The 20,677-nt window shown below is 43.2% G+C and overlaps 1 protein-coding gene across 4 annotated transcripts in view; it reads right to left on the bottom strand.

The window, feature by feature from the left end:
• Positions 1 to 20,677, bottom strand: part of gpr176 (G protein-coupled receptor 176) — a 115,141-nt gene that overhangs the window by 37,133 nt on the left and 57,331 nt on the right. The window contains exon 1 of one of the 4 annotated variants that reach the window (XM_043697952.2): positions 16,552 to 18,401. The exons of 1 other annotated variant lie outside the window; for it this stretch is intronic. In XM_043697952.2, the coding sequence (XP_043553887.2) occupies positions 16,552 to 16,771 (220 nt within the window). In that variant the 5' untranslated portion in view covers positions 16,772 to 18,401. Of the gene's footprint in view, positions 1 to 62; positions 454 to 16,551; positions 18,402 to 20,677 lie in introns of those variants that run through there. 2 more of the 4 variants (XM_043697960.2, XM_087990003.1) reach the window with 2 other exon arrangements.

Below are 20,677 nucleotides of genomic sequence, written 5' to 3'. Positions count from 1 at the left end.
CAATCCAGTGATAATACCACAAGGCCATCACCTACACCAGTGTGAGAATGGGATTGAGTTACCTGAAAGTTTGTACACTTTCAGCAGTCAATAAATCATGGCATCAAGCAAAACCGGAGTCAAAGGGAGTTGGAGGAAATTGTCTGCTGATTGGAGTCATACACAGCACAGAGGGAGTTGTCAGAAGTCAGTCATCACAGTTCCAGGATATCTCTGCAGGAGTTTGAAAGTTGTAAAACGTTTGAACTTGAATACTACAGTATTTGCAATACAATCCAACTTGTTCCTATACAGCATATTCCACTTAATACAAATGGAATTATCCTTTTTTTTTTAACATTTACAAGATGTATTCCACATCAACCGACAGTAAAAACATTCAAATCGGAAATTACAGCAAGTGCAATAAACATAAAACACTACACACAGTGTTGCATTCTGAAACAAAAACAGAAATTGCTGGAGAAACTCAGCATGCCTAGCAGTATCTGTGGAGAGAAAGCAGAGTTAGCCTTTCTTCATTGCACCTGAAATGTTAACTCTGCTTTCTCTCCACAGATGCTGCCAGACCTGAGTTTCTCCAGCAATTTCTGTTTTGTTTCTGGATTTCCAGCATCTGCAGTTCTTTGTGTGTATGTGTGTTTCACTCCTAGGTTGCTTAATACACTTGCAGCTCTCTTGATTCACAACATACACTGTTTGTAAAGTATAGAGCCCAAGGGGTTCTCCAGTTCCTGATACCTCAACATATTGCGGCACTGTTCTGCCCTTTGATCATCTGCCCCAACATCTAGTGTGTCCCTCAGTTAATAGTTCTGGACCTTGAAGTGTACCAGCATACAACTCCTTGCACTACAAGGCCAGTGTATTTTGGGCATGCCAAAGAATTCTTTTTTCATCGAGTTGTGATCCTCCAAGGTTTGTCTTGGTGTGTACCTCTGGGAACACAGACTCCTACATCACAGAGCTGCTCAGGGTGAACCCCAACGTGTTCCAACATATCTCTCCCTCTCCCTCTGTGTCTCTCTTGGTCTTCTTTGCTAAGGCACATTCCAGAATTCCCTTATGCACTCATCGACAGACACAATCAATGTGGCATATTACTGAAGACAGTCCCTTCTACAGAGTAAGTGGCAGACTAATCATCATAAATTCAACAAATGAGGAAGCTATCACTGGCTTTCAATTTTGAATTTACTCAATAGGAAGTAATACTCCTGACAATATCACAGCTTCTCACTAGAGATTAAAATATGTTGAAGCTTTGGATCAGGGATTACAATCTAAACTCTCTAACCCAGACACAAGAGCGTGAGTATGAAGCCAATGTTTTATCAGTCAAATCACCAGCTGCAACAATGTCGGAAAATAACATTTAAGAAAGTAAAAACTTCATCTATCCTATAGTTTTTGAGTTGGTTTACACAGAAGAACTTAATTTAATATGATTTAATTATACTACACCAGTGATAACTATACGACCTGTTAAACCAAAGTGAGATAATTCAACTGGTTTTCAGGCTTGGAATAGTCATTGACTTCACTTTGCAAAGTATGGTACAGATCATTTATCTCATAACCTCATAATACAAACAAACCACATGTCTGTCAGAATGATCATACACTATCATTCTGAATCTTTACAAAATAATGAGAACATCTCTGTCAGAACCACAAACAGCTTATTCATACAATCAGCCACAATTATTGTAGAATATTAGTCATTAATTAAACTTTTTTTCAATCTGTTGGATAATTTAACAGTGCACAGTAAGGCATTCAGTCAGAAGATGCTGTATAAATCTGAGTGAGTCAGAACTCTGCAATTTCTGTTTGAATCTACTCAAGCTACACGGGATGACATCGCTAATATGTTAAAGAGGCTCTTGTTGGCTTGATGAAAGATCATTGAAATGTTAGCTCTGTACCACTCTGTCTCTCTCTCTTCAGATGCGCCACCTACTGAATGACTTCACTATTTTATATTTTGTTTCAGCAGCTGTGACATTTTGCTTTTATCTCATTGACCTGAGTTGTGGCAGCCACAGCATGGAAAATCTACAGGACAATGCAATTCAAAATTTGGAACCATGAAGAGCAATAGGGATATGAAAGGCTGGAAACATAATTCTGAAACAATGATTGACTGGTGTTCAGGAACATTGCTGGAATCCATCATAAGAGGAGATGATCTGTGCATCCCACAAGTTCCAGTTTTAATGTAAATAAGATAACGGTTCCATTTAGTTAATTCTTTGTGAAGCCGGGTATTATGGGAACTAGCAATCAATGCTAGTGTTACAGTGTATGTTGGGAAACTTGGTCAAACTTGTTTTGCTGACCGCGTTAGCTTGCAAGAGCCTGAACAAAGCTCTGCTCAGTCTCCCAAATGCTTTTGTTCTAATAAATGGCTTCTGGTCCACTTAAATTTGTTATTTTGGTGTTATTTTACCTACAACACTTTGCCTTGATAAGATGAAAGTTTTGTTTGGAGATGATAACTTTTGTGTTCACTTTTTAAAATTTGGGATCATTTTCCGCTGAAAACCAAAAGATTCAAAGGCTTAGAAATTGATACAATATTCGGAATTAATAGACTAGGATGCTGGCTGAGGGCAGGTATCCCACATTGCAGCGTACATTTTGGGATTTGAAACTAATTCCACTTGGTCACCATATTCTACTTTCATTTATCAAGTGATGTACCTTTAATTAGTATGAGGCAGGACATCTATCCAAATTCAGGAGGACATTACAACTCACAGAGCTGCTAAGCAGTCAGAGACTAGCCCTGGTAGCCCTGCCAGTAAAGCAGGGGTGCTGGGTGAAAGAGGAAATGCTGGATGTCTAGAAACCCAGGAACATCCAAGATTTCACTGAGGTCAGGTTGGTTGGCTTCAGCAAAGGCAGGTCAGAGGGCATGCTGCACAGGGCTCCGTGGGACAGTAGATATAGGAAGGGGATGGGAGTGCTACCATTGGCACAGGGGACTGGGATGGAGGCAACCCAGCTTTCAATGACCAACAAGGCTGCATGCTGGGCACAGACTTCTCCCACCACCCAATAAACTGGAGCAGTGATGGGATGAGGCCTTTAACTGGGCACTAACAGCCCACTTAAGGATCAATTGGTCCAGAGTAGTTGGTCCACCCAACATCTCCCCTCCTGCCCAGAAAATTATAATGGGGCAGGGCATGGGCAGGTAAGCTGTCAACGGCCCTAATTTATGGTCTACCTTCTTGTGTTCCAACTCATGGGTGGCAGTGCCCCTGCTATCGTATTAGCTTAAAATAAAAAAGACTGAAGGTTTATGAAAATAAATAGAAAATTTGTACATGCAGTCCTTCATATTTTATTCAATGTCTTTCTCTGGTGTAGTTCTTGCCAGTGACTATGATTAAATTAGCAAATCCTGACACAGTTTAAAGCCAGGTTAGACTTAAAATGTTTCAAGATTTGACCTTAAGCTTGAGTCCAGTGTTTCCAGTCCAGTTTCAATGTTGCCACGTCTGATACCGGTCAATCACTAACACTGCAGTAAAATACTGCAGATGCTGGAAATCTGCACTAAAATACTGGAGACTCAACAAGGCAGGCAGCATCTGTAGAGGCAGAAACAGAGTGAATGTTTCAGGTCATCATTAATAAGACCCTGCTTTATAGGCCGTAATTACAGCATTCATCTTTTTTGTTCAGTTCTCTACTGTAAGACAAGTCCTTGGTGTTTATTCAATTATTCACCTAACAAGGCTAAGTGTCATGTCATTTTTTAGATTAAAGGCAAGGTGTGCCACAAGCCTTTCTCAATTGCAATAGGTATTGAACCTCATGCTGTCAACATTAGTCTGGTCTGCATAATGGCCATCTTAAGCTCACCAGTGCCTCATATTAATGCAGCATTACATTAAAGGCACCTTACTTCCATGTAATGTGCTTGAATATGGCAGAGCTAAACTTAATCAGCTACTGACATATTTTTCACACAGTACACATAGTGCTGATCAATTATTTAAAACAAATGGGAAAACATAATTTTGAAAGAGCTCCTTTCATGACTGACAAAATGTCAAAGTGAAAGCGTTTGTCATGAGTCTTTGGAACTCTCTTCAGTAAACTCTCTTCATTAAAAGGTGGTGGAGGCAGTCTCCTTGAATATTGTCAAGGCAGAGGTAGATAGATTCTTGTTGGTAAGTCAAGTCATCGTATTCTTAATAGACCATAGGTTTGCTCTCTCATAAGAGAGAGACAACTGTAGGAGGTTTAACCTGAGTGCCACCATGTCTAAGGCAAGGGGAGAGATTAAGAAGGTGGGATTTTCATCCTAATCTCAGCCAATATTGAACAAGGGGGTGAAAGGTTAGCGGGAGAAGCAGGAATATGGCTTTAAGATTTCAGTTAGATCAGCCATGATCATTTGAATAGAAGAGTAGGTCTCATAGGCTAAATGGCCTACATTTGTCAGTCCAATATATCCTGTACACAAAAAGCAGGACAAATCCACCCCGGCCAATTCCCACCTCACTACTACTCTCAACCATCACTAAAGTGATGCAAGGTGTCATTAACAATGTTACCAAGCAGAACTTGCTCAGCAATAACCTGCTCAGCAACGCCCAGTTTGGGATCTACTAGGGCCACTCATCTCCTGACTTCATTATAACTATGGCTCAAATGTGGACAAAGAGCTGAATTCCAGAGTTGAAGTGAGAGTGACAGCCTTTAACATCAACAGCATTTTTAACTGAGTGTGGCATCAAGGAGTGCTAGCAAAACCGGAATCAATGGGAAAATATGGTTCGCGTTATACCGAGTACATTGGAATTGTAGTGTTTGGAGGACAGTCATCTCAGCTCCAGAGCAACTCTGCAGGAGTTCCTCAGGGTAGTGTCCTAGATTCAACCATCTTCAGCTGCTTCATCAATGACCTTCTCCTCATCATAAGGTCAGAAGTATGGAATGCTGACCGATGATTGTACAATATTCTGCACCATTCACAACTCTTCAGATACTGAAGCAGTCTATGACCAAAGGGAGCAAGATCTGTACCATGTCCAGGCTTGGGCTGAAAAGTGGCTTGTAACATTCGCATCCTGCAAAATACCAGGCAATTATCTTCTCCAGTAAGGGACAATCTAACCATCAACTCGGGACATTCAATGGGCATGGGGATTACCACTGACTCGCCATCTAAATATGGTGTCTACAAGAGTAGGTCAGAGGCTAGAAATACTGCAACAAGTAACTCACCTCCTGATTTCCCAAAGCCTGCCATCATCTAGAAGGTACAAGTCAAGAGTGTGATAGAATACTCCCCAATTGCCTGATGATTGCAGCCCCAAAAACACTTGAGAAATTTGATTTTGATCCCATCCAGGACAAATCGAGCCACTTGATTGGCATCACATCAACAAAAATTCAGTCACTCCTTCAGAGACGCTCAGTATCAGCAGTCACAATGTACCCTGTTAACTGTGTGGCCGTACAGGGTTCTGTGTACACCAATTGGTGTTAGCACACCGATCACAGCACTGACTTCCAATTCGGAAGTCACTGCCTCACCGGGGTGGCACGGTGGCTCAGTGGTTAGCACTGCTGCCTCACAGCACCAGGGACCGGGTTCAATGGTCGCTTCGGGTGACTGTCTGTGTGGAGTTTGCATATTCTCCCTGTGTCTGTGTGGGTTTCCTCTGAGTGCTCCGGTTTCCTCCCACAATCCAAAGAGGTACAGGTCGGGTGATTTGGCCATGCTAAATTGCCCACAGTGTTAGGTGCATTAGTCAGGGTTACATATAAGGAGGTGGGTTACTCTTCAGACAGTCGATGTGGACTTGTTGGGCCAAATGTCCTGTCTCCACACTGTAGGGAATCTAATCTAATGGTCTTCAAGGGCCTGCGTAGCTACAAGAAAACATGAGGGAATCCTGGCAGTGTGTGCCATCCACAAGATGCACTGCAGAAATTCACCAAGGCTCCTCAGACAGCACCCTTCAAACCAACAACCACTACTATCGAGAAGGACAAGGACTGCAGGCACATGGGAGCACCACCACTTACAAGTTCCTCTCCAAACCACTCACCATCCTGACTTGGAAATATATCGCTAATCATTCAGTGTCACTGGAACAAACTTATAGCATTCCATCCCTAACAGCATTGCCAAGTACAGCACATGGACTGCAGCAGTTCAAGAAGGCAGCTCACCACCATCACCTCAAAGGCAACTAGGGACGGGCAGTAAATGCTGACCCAGCTAGCAATTCCTGCATCCCATGAGTGAATTTAAAAAAAGCACTGGCCATGTAAACTGTCCAGATTGGACTAAGCTTTAATTTTACTGTCAGTCCTTTAGTTTTAAAGGACTTCAAAAATATTTTAATTTTGCAAATTCTCCAATTCTTCTTTGAATTTTTTTAATACATAATTACTAGTTTGGTGTGAATAACAGTAAGAAGGAATGGCATTAACATTCACTGTAGCAACAATCCACTGAAGCACTTTAAGTTAATTGCTGTTTCACTTCTGATGATAATCCATCTCCTTCACACTCTATGTTAAACAGGAGAATAAATTGCCAGCAAATGACACAATACAAAAATAGCACAAGATTACTGCTCTTCAGCTTTACAAAACCAACTAAATTAAATGCAAAGTCTAAATTTAGCATTTGAGTCAATACCCGTGTGTAATTATGATGCTCATTCTATACAAACAAGAAGCCACAAGGAAAGCTATCATTAGCTGTGACCAGCACAATGTAGGAATCTAAAGCCTCCATCAAAAAAGACAGCATAAAATAAGAGATCTAAAATAAAGCCGAGATGGGATATTGCAGGAGGAATAAGAATGATCCAATGTCAAAAATCCAATTATTTCCAATCGCTGCAATTAAGGGCAGCTACTTATCTATGTCAGAATTGCATGAGGGACAACAGCATGAACAGCAACAATACAGAGCCTCAGCCCTATGAAACGCCATGAGAGAAGCCTCTTTAACTGTGCCATCTGTTCTTTACAGTCAATTATAGGCAGGAACAGGACAGCTTATGAAGATTCTCTTAAAAGTTGCCATTCCTCACACAAATCAGCATTTTTCATTGTTAGAATTGTCCAATTAGGTGGTTGTAGATAACAGGTGTAACTATAAATGGAGTGAACAGATGGAGCTGCAACCAGCATTTCAAGAGGTGCAAGTGTCACACATTGACGTCAATTCCTAGTCTTCATTGCTTTTCCCAATTAATTCCCCTATTCCCTGTGGACAATGACTTTATGCAGTATCCATGAGTATCAGCAAAGCTCTATGATCTTTGTATCCGACAACCATGTGCATTTATATAGCACTTTACACACAGAAAAAAATTTCAAGACCCTTTATTTTATGAGGAGAATATGGTGGTCATTGTAGAAAAGTTAGGAGGAGAGCAAAAATCTAGTCAAAGAGGTTTTTGAAGATGGAGAAGATTTAGATAAACAGAATGGCTTAGGGAAGAGGTTCTAGGGAGTATCTCAAGTAGACAAAGAGTGCTAAGTTGCTGAGTTGGCTGCACTTATGTCAGGATTTACAGAAAAGCTATCTAATTTACAGCAAAGACACTTTAAAAAGAACTTCCTTAAATGAGAAAGAACTCATGACCAAAACTGCAGTAACTACTCCTGATAAAAGCCAGGTAATTTCTCCAGCAAAATGCAGGAAGCAGAGGACAATAACATTATACACACTGAGTGTCTACAATTAATCCCAACCATTTGCAGTTGTGTAGTCTCACAATATGATTGATGGGGGAGTCACCCACTCATGGATGATCATCTCCCCACGACTAGTAGTGTCACTAGTGGAAGTAATGGCATAGTGGTAATGTCACTGAGCTAGTAATTCACAAATGCTATCTATTCAAGCCAAACAGATAGTGAAATCTGGATTCAATAAAAACCTTGAGGAATTTACTGCAGCCTAATGCTGACTGTACAACTACTGTTGATGATTGTAAAAAATCGAACTGGCTCACTGTGCCCCTTTAGGAAAAGAAATCTGCCATCTCTATCTGGCCTGACCAACATTCTGGGCAATTAAATATAGGCAATAGAAGTTGGCCTATCAAATGACACCCCCATCTCCTGAACAAGTAAATATGGTCATTTCTGAGCTGTCATTGGGAAATGATCATGAAAGCAACTGAAATGTTTGAAAAACATAACTCATTCACTCATCATAGAACCAATCATAAAAACAGGAAGATACTCGATCTATTAGATCTGTGTTCGAGCTAAACAATTAATTCCACTCCCCAATTCTTTCACCCTAGACTCAAAAGTCTTCCTGTATCAAATATACCTCCAAAGATGTGCAGGTTAGGTGGATTGGCCATGCCAAATTGCTCATAGCGTTTAGGGATGTATAGGTTAAGTGTGTTAGTCATGGGAAATGTATGGTTACAGAGAAAGGGTAGGGAGACAGCTCTGGGTGGGATGCTCTTCAGAGGGCCGGTTAGGCCGACTGGCCTGTTTCCATACTGTAGGAATTCTATGATTCTGCGAACTTCTCCTTTGAAAGTTACCAGTGAATCTGCTTCCACCATTCCTTTGGGCTGTTTATTCCAGATTATAACTACTCATTACATGTAAATAACTGTCATCTTGCTTTTGCCTCATATATTATTTGTCTTATGTCTACGTTGGTGTTACCAACACTTTTGCCAATGGAAAAAATTCTCCTCACTCAATCAATAAAAAACAAATTGCGCATAGATGGAAAATCATTAGCTCTACCAAATAAACACTAAAAGAACTGCAATGTTGTAAATCAGAAACAAAAACAGAAACTGCAAACAAAAAGTATCAGGTCTGGCGGCATCTGTGAAGAGGAATCAGAGTTAACTTTTCAGGTCTGGTTCTGAGGAAGGGTGACCGGATCTAAAATGTTAACCCTGGTTTCTCTTCACAGATGCTGCCAGACCTGCTGAGCTTTTCCAGAAACTTGTGTTTGAGTTAGCTCTGCCAAACTTGGTGTATCTGTCACTCCAGTCCTACCTCAGGATAAAATCTTCTAGGAGAAAGTGAGGACTGCAGATGCTGGAGATCAGAGCTGAAAATGCGTTGCTGGAAAAGCGCAGCAGGTCAGGCAGCATCCAACGAGCAGGAGAATCGATGTTTCGGGCATGAGCCCTTCTTCAGGAATGAGGAAAGTGTGCCAAGCAGGCTAAGATAAAAGGTAGGGAGGAGGGACCTGGGGGAGGGACCTGGGTTGGAAATGCGATAGGTGGAAGGAGGTAAAGGTGAAGGTGATAGGCCAGAGTGGGGGTGGGGGTGGAGAGGTCAGGAAGAAGATTGCAGGTTAGGAAGGTGGTGCTGAGTTCGAGGGTTGGGACTGAGACAAGTTGGGGGGAGGGGAAATGAGGAAACTGGAGAAATCTGAGTTCATCCCTTGTGGTTGGAGGGTTCCTAGGCAGAAGATGAGGCGCACTTCCTCCAGCTGTCGTGTTGCTATGGTCTGGCGATGGAGGAGTCCAAGGACCTGCATGTCCTTGGTGGAGTGGGAGGGGGAGTTGAAGTGTTGAGCCACGGGGTGGTTGGGTTGGTTGGTCAGGGTGTCCCAGAGGTGTTCTCTGAAACGTTCCGCAAGTAGGCGGCCTGTCTCCCCAATATAGAGGAGGCCACATCGGGTGCAGCGGATGCAATAGATGATGTGTGTGGAGGTGCAAGTGAATCTGTGGCGGATATGGAAGGATCCAGCGGGGCACTGTTGACCTTTACACCGCTGAGGCTAAATGCCAGCTCGCGGACACCTCCTCTTACTGCCCCCTTGACCATGACCCCACCTCCCACCACCAAACCATCATCTCCCAGACCATCCATAACCTCATCACCTCAAGGGATCTCCCATCTACCGCCTCCAACCTCATAGTCCCACAACCCCGCACCGCCCGTTTCTACCTCCTGCCCAAAATCCACAAACCTGACTGCACCGGCCGACCCATTGTCTCAGCGTGCTCCTGCCCCACCGAACTCATCTCTGCATACCTCGACATGGTCCTGTCCCCCTTAGTCCAAGAACTCCCCACCTACGTTCGGGACACCACCCACGCCCTCCACCTCCTCCATGATTTTCGCTTCCCAGGTCCCCAACACCTTATCTTCACCATGGACATCCAGTCCCTGTACACCTCCATCCCCCATCACGAAGGACTCAAAGCCCTCCGCTTCTTCCTTTCCCGCCGTACCAACCAGTACCCTTCCACTGACACCCTCCTTCGACTGACTGAACTGGTCCTCACTCTGAACAACTTCTCTTTCCAACCCTCCCACTTCCTCCAAACCAAAGGAGTAGCCATGGGCACGCACATGGGCCCCAGCTATGCCTGCCTCTTCATGGGATATGTGGAACAGTCCATCTTCTGCAGCTACACTGGCACCACCCTCCACCCTTTCCTCCGCTACATCGATGACTGTATCGGCGCTGCCTCGTGCTCCCACAAGGAGGTTGAACAGTTCATCCACTTTACCAACAACTTCCACCCCGACCTCAAATTTACCTGGACCATCTCAGACTCCTCCCTCCCCTTCCTGGACCTCTCCGTTTCTATCTCGGGCGTCCGAATCAACACGGACATTTACTATAAATCGACCGACTCCCACAGCTACCTAAACTACATCTCCTCCCACCCTGCCCCCTGTAAAAATGCCATCCCATATTCCTAATTCCTTCGTCTCTGCCGCATCTGCTCCCAGGAGGACCAGTTCCAATACCGTACAACCCAGATGGCCTCCTTCTTCAAAGACCGCAATTTCCCCCCAGACGTGATCGACGATGCTCTCCACCGCATCTCTTCCACTTCCCGCTCCTCCGCCCTTGAGCCCCGCCCCTCCAACCGCCACCAGGACAGAACCCCACTGATCCTCACCTACCACCCCACCAATCTCCATATACATCGTATCATCCGTCGTCATTTCCACCACCTCCAAACGGACCCCACCACCAAGGATATATTTCCCTCCCATCCCCATCAGCGTTCCGAAAAGACCACTCCCTCGTCAGGTCCACACCCCCCCACCAACACAACCTCCACTCATGGCACCTTCCCCTGCAACCGCAAGAAATGCAAAACTTGCGCTCACACCTCCCCCCTTACTTCCCTCCAAGGCCCCAAGGGATCCTTCCATATCCACCACAAATTCACCTGCACCTCCACACACTTCATTTACTGCATCCGCTGCACCCGATGTGGCCTCCTCTATATTGGGGAGACAGGCCGCCTACTTGCGGAACGTTTCAGAGAACACCTCTGGGACACCCTGACCAACCAACCCAACCACCCCGTGGCTCAACACTTCAACTCCCCCTCCCACTCCACCAAGGACATGCAGGTCCTTGGACTCCTCCATCGCCAGACCATAGCAACACGACAGCTGGAAGAAGAACGCCTCATCTTCTGCCTAGGAACCCTCCAACCACAAGGGATGAACTCAGATTTCTCCAGTTTCCTCATTTCCCCTCCCCCCAACTTGTCTCAGTCCCAACCCTCGAACTCAGCACCACCTTCCTAACCTGCAATCTTCTTCCTGATCTCTCCGCCCCACCCCCACTCCGGCCTATCACCCTCACCTTAACCTTCTTCCACCTATCACATTTCCAACGCTTCTCCCCCAAATCCCTCCTCCCTACCTTTTATCTTAGCCTGCTTGGCACACTTTCCTCATTCCTGAAGAAGGGCTCATGCCCAAAACATCGATTCTCCTGCTCGTTGGATGCTGCCTGACCTGCTGCGCTTTTCCAGCAACACATTTTCAGCTCTACCTCAGGCTAAATTGAGATTGACAGTGTCACACAATCTCAAAGAACACATTTTAAAACCATCAAGAAAACAGACCTACTAGTCTCTATGAAGCTTTACCAAAGAAGGACTCACTTGTTTCAGAAGAGTGTTTTAAATGCCAGAGCTATCTAACATCCATCAATTCGAAGAATACGTATGAATAGCATTAACACTAAAAATCAACAGGCACCTTATAAAGAGTTAGAATTGATCGGAAGTAAATTATATTAATGTGCAATCTTCACAGGGAAAATACACAACAATGGATAACGGTCAGATGAGGAGCCAGATCAACACTTCTTACACTATCCAATTTTTCCACTGCTCCTGTGGAACAGAATCAGGGACAGAATCTGGGTGGCTTCCAAGTTGGGTTAAAATCAATGGAAGGCTAATAAACAATTTATAAGGTGTCTCCTTAATTCTGGTGCAAGATCAGAGTCAACTCTATTTATATATACTTAAAAAAAAATTGATTCTTTTAATCTTCCACCGATTACAGCGGATGTTCAGGAAAGCCTCAGTGTAAATTAGAAGGATTAATTTTCCTTCTATGCCTGAGCAAACATAATGTGGTTACCAGATGCCTCAATGTCTTGTAGACTTGGTTCATTTTGAGCAGTGGACTGTGGTAGGAGATAGCCGGCAGCTCCAGCAGCTTTAATACTGCAACATTGGAAGGAGATCATTCTCCAGGCTCAACAAAGTAATATTGTGGAAGAAAGGCTCTCATCTCTGAGGGCTGGAAGGGTTGGCTGGCAGGTAGAAAGCAGTCAGCACAGTAGTAATCAAGACTGAATTTGTGGTTCACTCTTGTTCCTCCTCTCAGCCATACAGAAAGAGATGGGAGTTTAACTTTGAAATCACTTCAACTGGAAAATCCAGTAAATCCAAACATGGCAAAAACTAAATGGTTATTAGGGAAAAATAAATACTATGGGCATCAAAGGGCCATGATTTGCTTCTCAAATTGGCTGACAGCCTGGCTCAGAAGACATTCCATCCACTCAGTAACACCCTGGTGAACAATGCCATTGGAACAACTCCAGTATTGTGCCATTGCCTCCCATTTTCAATGACATACTGTCCCATTTCTAAGTGAGCAGTTAATCAATATCTTTCAATAGCTTCACCTAATTTTTATAACATAAACGCTAAAACAAAGACTTTCCGCGAAAGATATATATTTCTTTATTAAATCTGTACCTGTACAAGTTTGAAGTACATAGAGTCATAGTCATAGAGATGTACAGCATGGAAACAGACCCTTCGGTCCAACCCGTCCAGGCCGACCAGATATCCCAACCCAATCTAGTCCCACCTGCCAGCACCTGGCCCATATCCCTCCAAACCCTTCCTATTCATATACCCATCCAGATGCCTTTTAAATGTTGCAATTGTACTAGCCTCCACCACTTCCTCTGGCAGCTCATTCCATACACGTACCACTCCTGCATGAAAAGGTTGCCTCTTAGGTCTCTTTTATATCTTTCCACTCTCACCCTAAACCTATGCCCTTTAGTTCTGGACTCCCCCATCAGAGGGAAAAGACTTTGTCTATTTATCCTATCCATGTCCCTCATGATTTTATAAACCTCTATAAGGTCACCTCTCAGCCTCCGATGCTCCAGGGAAAACTCCCCTAGACTATTCAACCTTTCCCTATAGCTCAAATCCTCTAACCCTGGCAACATCCTTGTAAATCTTTTCTGAACCCTTTCAAGTTTCACAATATCTTTCAGATAGGAAGGAGACCAGAATTGTCCACAATATTCCAAAAGTGGCCTAACCAATGTCCTTTACAGCCGCAACATGACCTCCCAACTCCTGTACTCAATACTCTGGCCAATCAAGGAAAGCATACCAAACGCCTTCTTCACTACCCTATCTACCTGTGACTACTTTCAAGGAGCTATGAACCTGCACTCCAAGGTCTCTTTGTTCAGCAACACTCCCTAGGACCATACCATTAAGTGTATAAGTCCTGCTAAGATTTGCTTTCCCAAAATGCAGCACCATGATGACAAATTAGTTGCTGCTTTATTAATGAGTCACATCCAGTTTATCCAATTCCCTCTGCCCAGGCCTCTCATCATGATTTTGAATGCCTTGATCAAATCTGGTCTCAAACTTCTCTTTGTCAAGGAGGCAGTCTCAATTTTTCCAATCTATTTATGTAACTGAATTTCCACACCCCTGGAATGATTCTCATTAACATTTTCCGCACACTCTCAAGTATCTTCAAACCTCTTGTAAAGTATGGCATTAAGGTCTAAATAGACAAATATTCCTGTTGACATCAAGCCAGTGTTTTATAAAAATTTAACATAGATTCCTTGCCGTTATACTCAGTGCCATAAGTCACATTCAACACATTAGTTTCTGAGTAAATTAAGAAAATTTATTCAGAGGTCTTTTTTTATTAATGTGTGTGTATTAGTGCATTTACACTCTAAAGGAGCTCGATTGTAAAATCCTACTCGATGTTCCACAAATGGGCATTGGGAGCAGAATCTTGTTACAGTGATGAATTAGATTTGAGAATATGGTCAGTTCTGTAGAGGTACCAGCTCCAAGTGCAAGGCGAAAGATCACAGAAATTCAATTTGCAGTGTTCCAACTTGCTGTAAAATATACATGGTTCATGAATGTATTGTGAGATGTCTGGATGAGTAAATGGATGTCATTTCAATGACTACACTTCAAAAAAAATGAAGAGCTTTGGGATGTCTTGAAAGATACTTTATAAATGCAAATCTTTCTTCAACAATGGACAACACCAATTGAAATTATGGTTTAATGAACAAAGTACAGAGATGGCTAGTTGTACAAAGAGACTTAGCTGTAGCTCAGTGGGCTTTGCAGCATATCTAGCAGATTCCCATCAGTAAAAACATAGGTTTTGCCTAAGTGTTAAATTCAGCATCAAATAGCATGGCAATAGGCTACCTTTTCGATTGGTTTAGCCATTTTCAGGCAAAAAGTGCTCTGGAACAAAAATGGAGGAATCAAAAGAGAAACTCCAGACCATGGTATTATTTCATCTCCTGGCTTATCTCAAATTTGAGGGTCTTTGCTGATGATTCCCAATCAATCAGATTTTCAAACTGACTTTTCACTGCACAAAGCTGAACTGCTTATAAGTAGACAGTCAAAATTGGGCAATGGATTTATGAGAGAGTTATCCCTGATGGCATGCATGATATCTATCTTTCAAACAACATCACTGGAAGTAAAATGAGAATTAGATTTATTGTCACATGTGCTCAAGTATAGGAAAGCAGGAGTACAATGAAAAGTGTAAAAGGTCGCCATTCACCAGCGCTATCTTGGTCACAAAATGACAATTAAACAAAACAACAAAATAACAATAAATGCTTTTAAAACAGCAGAAATAAAAGAAAAAAAGCCAAAAGGAAAAAAAAATTCCAGATCTTACAGCTTATCTGTCCATTAGCTCATTGCTGTGTACAAATTGGTTGTTAAAGTTTCAACATCATAATTAAAACCATATTTCATTGGCTGTTAAATGTTTAGGATGTTCTGATGTGATAAACTGAATCTTTAAAATGAAAACTCTTCTTTCTGCATAGAATACTCCTGTTTTGTTACTATTCTTGTCTGATCGTGCTCATACTTGAACAGAGCAATTATGATGAGGGTTAATTTTAAAGTATCACACACTTTGTTTTTCTAGGAACAAAGAAAAATGTACTGTGCATGTACAAAAGAATAATAAAAATCAGAAGAACTGCAGATGCTGTAACCAAAACATAAATTGTTGGAAAAGCTCAGCAGGTCTGGCAGCATCTGCGGAGAGAAATCAGAGTTAACATTTTAAGTGACCCCAACCGTTAATTCTGATTTCGCTCCACATATGCTGCCAGATCTGCTGAGCTTTTCCATGAATTTCTGTTTTTGTGCAAAAAAGGTTTTTTTTCCAAGTGACCACACTGTAAATGAATTTATTGCGTTTATATAAAATTATTTGAAAGACACTATATAAATGCAAGTTTTAACTAACATTAAAGCGGGGGGACAGGAGTGGTGAATAGAACAGGGTAAGGGTAAACGTGGAGCAATAAATCAGCCTTGGTATTATTGAATGGGACAGCAGACTCGAGGGAGCCTGAGTGGCCTATTCTTGTTCCTAATTCCTAAGTAACTTGTATTTTCCAGCAGTAGCTGTGCCTTTCTACAGGAGAGGCCTGCTGACTGCCAATGGAGGTGTGTGGTGGTGGGCAGGAGGAGGGTCAAGCGGGCAGGGGATTGTCCTGCGCCTTTTGATGCTGGAATTAACACCTTGACAAGAGGTTAGTTGGAAGTGGGGTGGATCTGCTGGACTGAACTGCAGTACCCGACAGCCGACACTTTCTGTGCAGCTAACAGTCTGTACAATAACAAAATGCACCCGAAAGCGCGCAGACACGGGGCACCAGCAGGATCTGCATGCATCACCAGTTTTGTTCATCCCATTTCAACCGGCGACAAGCGTACACAGGCAACTCCCAGAGATTCAACATTCCCAACTGAGGTGTGCGTTTCTCCATAACGTCGACCTCCTATCACCATCCATCAAATCCACACATTGCACATTTTATGGGGTGAGGGAGGATTAAAAAAAAGACAAATGAGTTGCATGAAATTTAAACAGATGGAGTGTGTGGCTAGTCGAGTCCTGGGTTCCATGTGTGAGCTGTGTGCTGTGTCAGCGTGTGTGCAGGGGGCAGCGGCCACTTACCCAGGACCGAGCCGATGAAGATGAGGATTTGCACCCAGGTTGTGAAGTCTCGGTAGCTCTGCACCTCGGTGTGCTGCCGCAGGCTGGCGGGGGGCTGGCTCCCTCCCGCGGTGCTGCCGTCACTGAGGTTACTGAGCTCGGCTGCCCTGGTGTCTGAGCTCCAGCTCACAGGGGAGCTCGCGTTCGGCTCCATGGTACTTGCAGCTTCCGTGTGTGACATCGTCAACTTCACCCCCACCCAAACATCTCGCAGAGGAGGAGGAGGAGGAGGGGGGGGGGGCACCAAAACAGAGATTCTCCCCACCCACAACAAAAAACTAATATCCTTCCCCCTTTTACTATTCTCGCCAAGAGAGATGAACCAATTCTAAAGCAGCGTCCAGCAGTTGCCCAGTTCCAGTTGCAGTTCGCCCCAAGCTGGTTACTGTACCATCCACAAGACCACTGCACAGGCGGGAATAAAATTCGTCAGAAATCGGTTGCCTGGTGACGACAGTGTAAAGGGGAGACAGAAAAGAAGAGAGAGAGAGAGAAACTACTTTCATTTCACCCATTCCATCCCTCTCCTTTCAGTCCTGCTGCACCTTTCACTCTGGGTGTTTGCCCACCTCTAGTCTTTCACTGCGAATTCTCCCTTCGCCCACGGTGAATATCTCCACACGCTGCTTCTGCATGGGCTCCCCTGCATCACCCAGAACAGCACGGATTTATTTGACTGCATTACTGGAACACGGCGCCAGCAAAACAGCTTCTCCTCTCCAGTGACTCTATTCAAAAGCACTTTTTCTTTTCTTCCAGAGCAATATTTAAGAAAACCTGGTAGCAAAACAACGGCTTTTTTTTCTCTGAAAGAGGCATTGTCTCCGTCTAATTTTATTCGCCAACGCCAGCCGATATAAGTCCATCATAATTCTTCATCAGGTCAAAAAAGGACGCTGTTCAAACTCCAAACCCTAGAGGCACTATTTTATCCAAGAAAAGAAGTATTCGAACATTCATCGAGATTTACTGGGGGTTTTTTAATTTCAGAATCTGTTCAGTCATGGAGAGACCTTCCCATTATTACCTGCATTATCTTAACTTAGACATGCAGTTGTGGACATTAAATCAACGGATCCTCCTTGAATAAATATCTAGAGAACAACAAACTCTAACACCAATCATTAAACAGATATGTGTGGAAATTTAATATTTCTGATACTTTCTGGAGAACATATTTGTACTGTTTGCAGAGATTCACTCCGCCTGAAAGTAAGAATCAGCAATATTTATGGGTTTTGTGCTGTATTCTAGCTGAAAGCTGTAGATCAAGGTTTTAAAATTGGCCACGCCTCCAGCAAAACTGTTGGAATACAACACCGGCATCTACCCATTGATCCTGGATTAGTGGTGCTGGAAGAGCACAGCATTCACAAACACCAGCAACGGTTCTCCTTCAAGATCCTCCGCTCCACGCTTGCAGCAATGCACCGGCACCTAACCTCTCTACAGTCAGCCCTGCCTCAGCTGAGGGCCACACTCAGAATTGCAAAGGACCCACTCTGCCGAGGACATGGAGGTCCTGGGCCTCCTTCACCGCCGCTCCCTCACCACCAGACGACTGGAGGAAGAACGCCTCATCTTCCACCTCGGAACACTTCAACCCCAGGGCATCAATGTGGACTTCAACAGTTTCCTCATTTCCCCTTCCCCCACCTCATCCCAGTTCCAAACTTCCAGCTGAGCACTGTCCCCATGACTTGTCCTACCTGCCTATCTTCTTTTCCACCTATCCACTCCACCCTCTCCTCCCTGACCTATCACCTTCATCCCCTCCCCCACTCACCTATTGTACTCTATGCTACTTTCTCCCCACCCCCACCCTCCTCTCACTTATCTCTCCACCCTTCAGGCTCTCTGCCTGTATTCCTGATGAAGGGCTTTTGCCCAAAACGCCGATTTTACTGCTCCTTGGATGCTGCCTGAACTGCTGTGCTCTTCCAGCACCACTAATCCAGAATCTGGTTTCCAGCATCTGCAGTCATTGTTTTTACCTACCCATTGATGCTGAAGATTGTCCAAAGAAATTTTGCCCATTTAAGAATGATAAAAAAAAACGACAAAAACTGAAATGTTTTACCCATTCAACCCAGGAGAAATCCAGTCCGGTCAATCACTTGCCAGACGTGTCTACTCTTGGTTATCAGCAAAGTGATTAAAGGAATCATAGAAAGTACACTTGCCGCAATAACCTATAATCAGCTCACCAACGCTCACTTGGGTTCTGTCGGAACCATTAGGTGCCAGATCTCATTGCAATTTTGATCTCAACAGGGACACTAGGTGAATTCCAAATGTGAAACCAAGGTCCCCAAATAAAACAGTTCAACAGCGATAAGGATGAAATTTCTTACAGTGCTTGGGAGCCATACCTGGCGCAATAAAAGAAATTTGTGACTGAGGTCAAACACTTCAGCTCCTGGACACCTTGACAGGAAATTCCTGATGAAGGGCTTTTGCGCAAAATGTCGATTTTCCTGCTCCTCAGATGCTGCCTGACCTGCTGTGCTTGTCCCGCACCACTCTAATCTTGGCTCTGATCTCTAGCATCTGCAGTCCCCACTTTCACCTAGGAAATGCTCAGGGCAGTGTCCTAGGCTTAATCATCTTCAATTGCTTCACCAGTGACTCTGGCATAGGGTCAGAATGAGGATGTTCAATGATGATTTCACAGTGTTCAGTTCCCATTCGCATATCCTAGATATCAAAGTAGCTCATGCCTGCTTGTTTCAAGGCTTGGCGTATATCCAACCTTTAATTGGTAAGTGACAAGTAGAATGCATGCCTCATAATTGCCAAGCAATAGTGCCAATGAGAGATTCTAACCTTCCGCCTCCCACTTAACATTCAGTGGCATCATTATCATTGAGTCCATACCTAAAAAAACCTTTGGAAAATACAAATGAAAAGTGTGACTTCACCAGTCACATCATTAGCATGGATACTCAAGCTACTCAAAGGCAGGGTATGCTACAGAGATGACCTGTCTTCTGACATGTTTCCAGCAACTATGGGTCTCAACTCAGCAGTTTGATGAAATAATAGCCATTTGCTGGGATGTGTACAGCTTCAGGATTGCAAAAGTTCAACACTGTCTAGAAAAAAGTCAAAGGTAAGAACACATCTCCAAGTTCCTTTTCGATATGTTCATACAGTTGGGACCTTTTGCTAAAGCATAGACCTTGAAGAGATTTGATTGAAGACGATGAAGGAGCAGGACTTGTAGATATAGAATTAGCTCAAATTTACAACTCAGAAACAAACTATTCAGCCAAATCAGCCTAAAGCAGCATTTTTGCTCCATTCAAACCTCCTCCCACCCATTTTCATAAAAACCTATCAATGTATCCTTCTAGTCCTTTATTCTTCAAGTGTTTATCTTCCTCCCCTTTAACTTAGTTGCTTCCCTGCAACCAAGCTATTCACCTCAACGACTAGGTGTGGTATTGGTTCCAAATTATCACCAGTGGGACAGAGTTGATGTAACTCATGTTATTCAGTTTGCCTTCTTTGCGTGTTTACAAACTAACATTGCAGGTTGTCTGCATTTTTACGCTATAAACAAATACTTCAAATGATCCAATCTGTTAATCAACACCAGATTTAGCTACTTAATGAATATGATACAGACAGATTGTGAACATTGTGCCAGAAAAGTCAATACTTCGCCAAACAGCCATTGCTGAGCAATTAAAGAATGGTAAAATAATGCCTAAGTTCTGTGTTTGCTCACAGCGATGTCATATAATCTGTAACACAAAACAAAGGTGCATTGGATTAGCTGGGGAGATGTTAAAAAAAAGCTCTTGCTAATAATAAACACTTAAGCACCATAGCTTTATCATTCTTACTGAGCAAATTAATTTTATATTGATCATCACTTTAAATTTGAAATTAAACTAAATTTAGAAGAAAAAAATTCAAGGTACATCAATCTTGAATACTATCATCAACATGTTGCTTGGAGTAATAAATGGAGTCAGATTTATCACATAAAGTAAAAGCACCTTTGATGTAGCTTTTTATAAAGCACGGGTTGTTCCTACTAAATCCGGACAACGGACAACGGAAAGAATCTCACAATCAT

This window comes from Chiloscyllium plagiosum, unplaced genomic scaffold (assembly GCF_037043375.1).
Source record: "Chiloscyllium plagiosum isolate Xiang-an unplaced genomic scaffold, Cpla_swu_hap1 HiC_scaffold_8, whole genome shotgun sequence".
Taxonomy (NCBI): domain Eukaryota; kingdom Metazoa; phylum Chordata; class Chondrichthyes; order Orectolobiformes; family Hemiscylliidae; genus Chiloscyllium; species Chiloscyllium plagiosum.
Note: the sequence above shows the minus strand (reverse complement) of the source record. Positions and strands in the feature narration are given on the sequence as shown.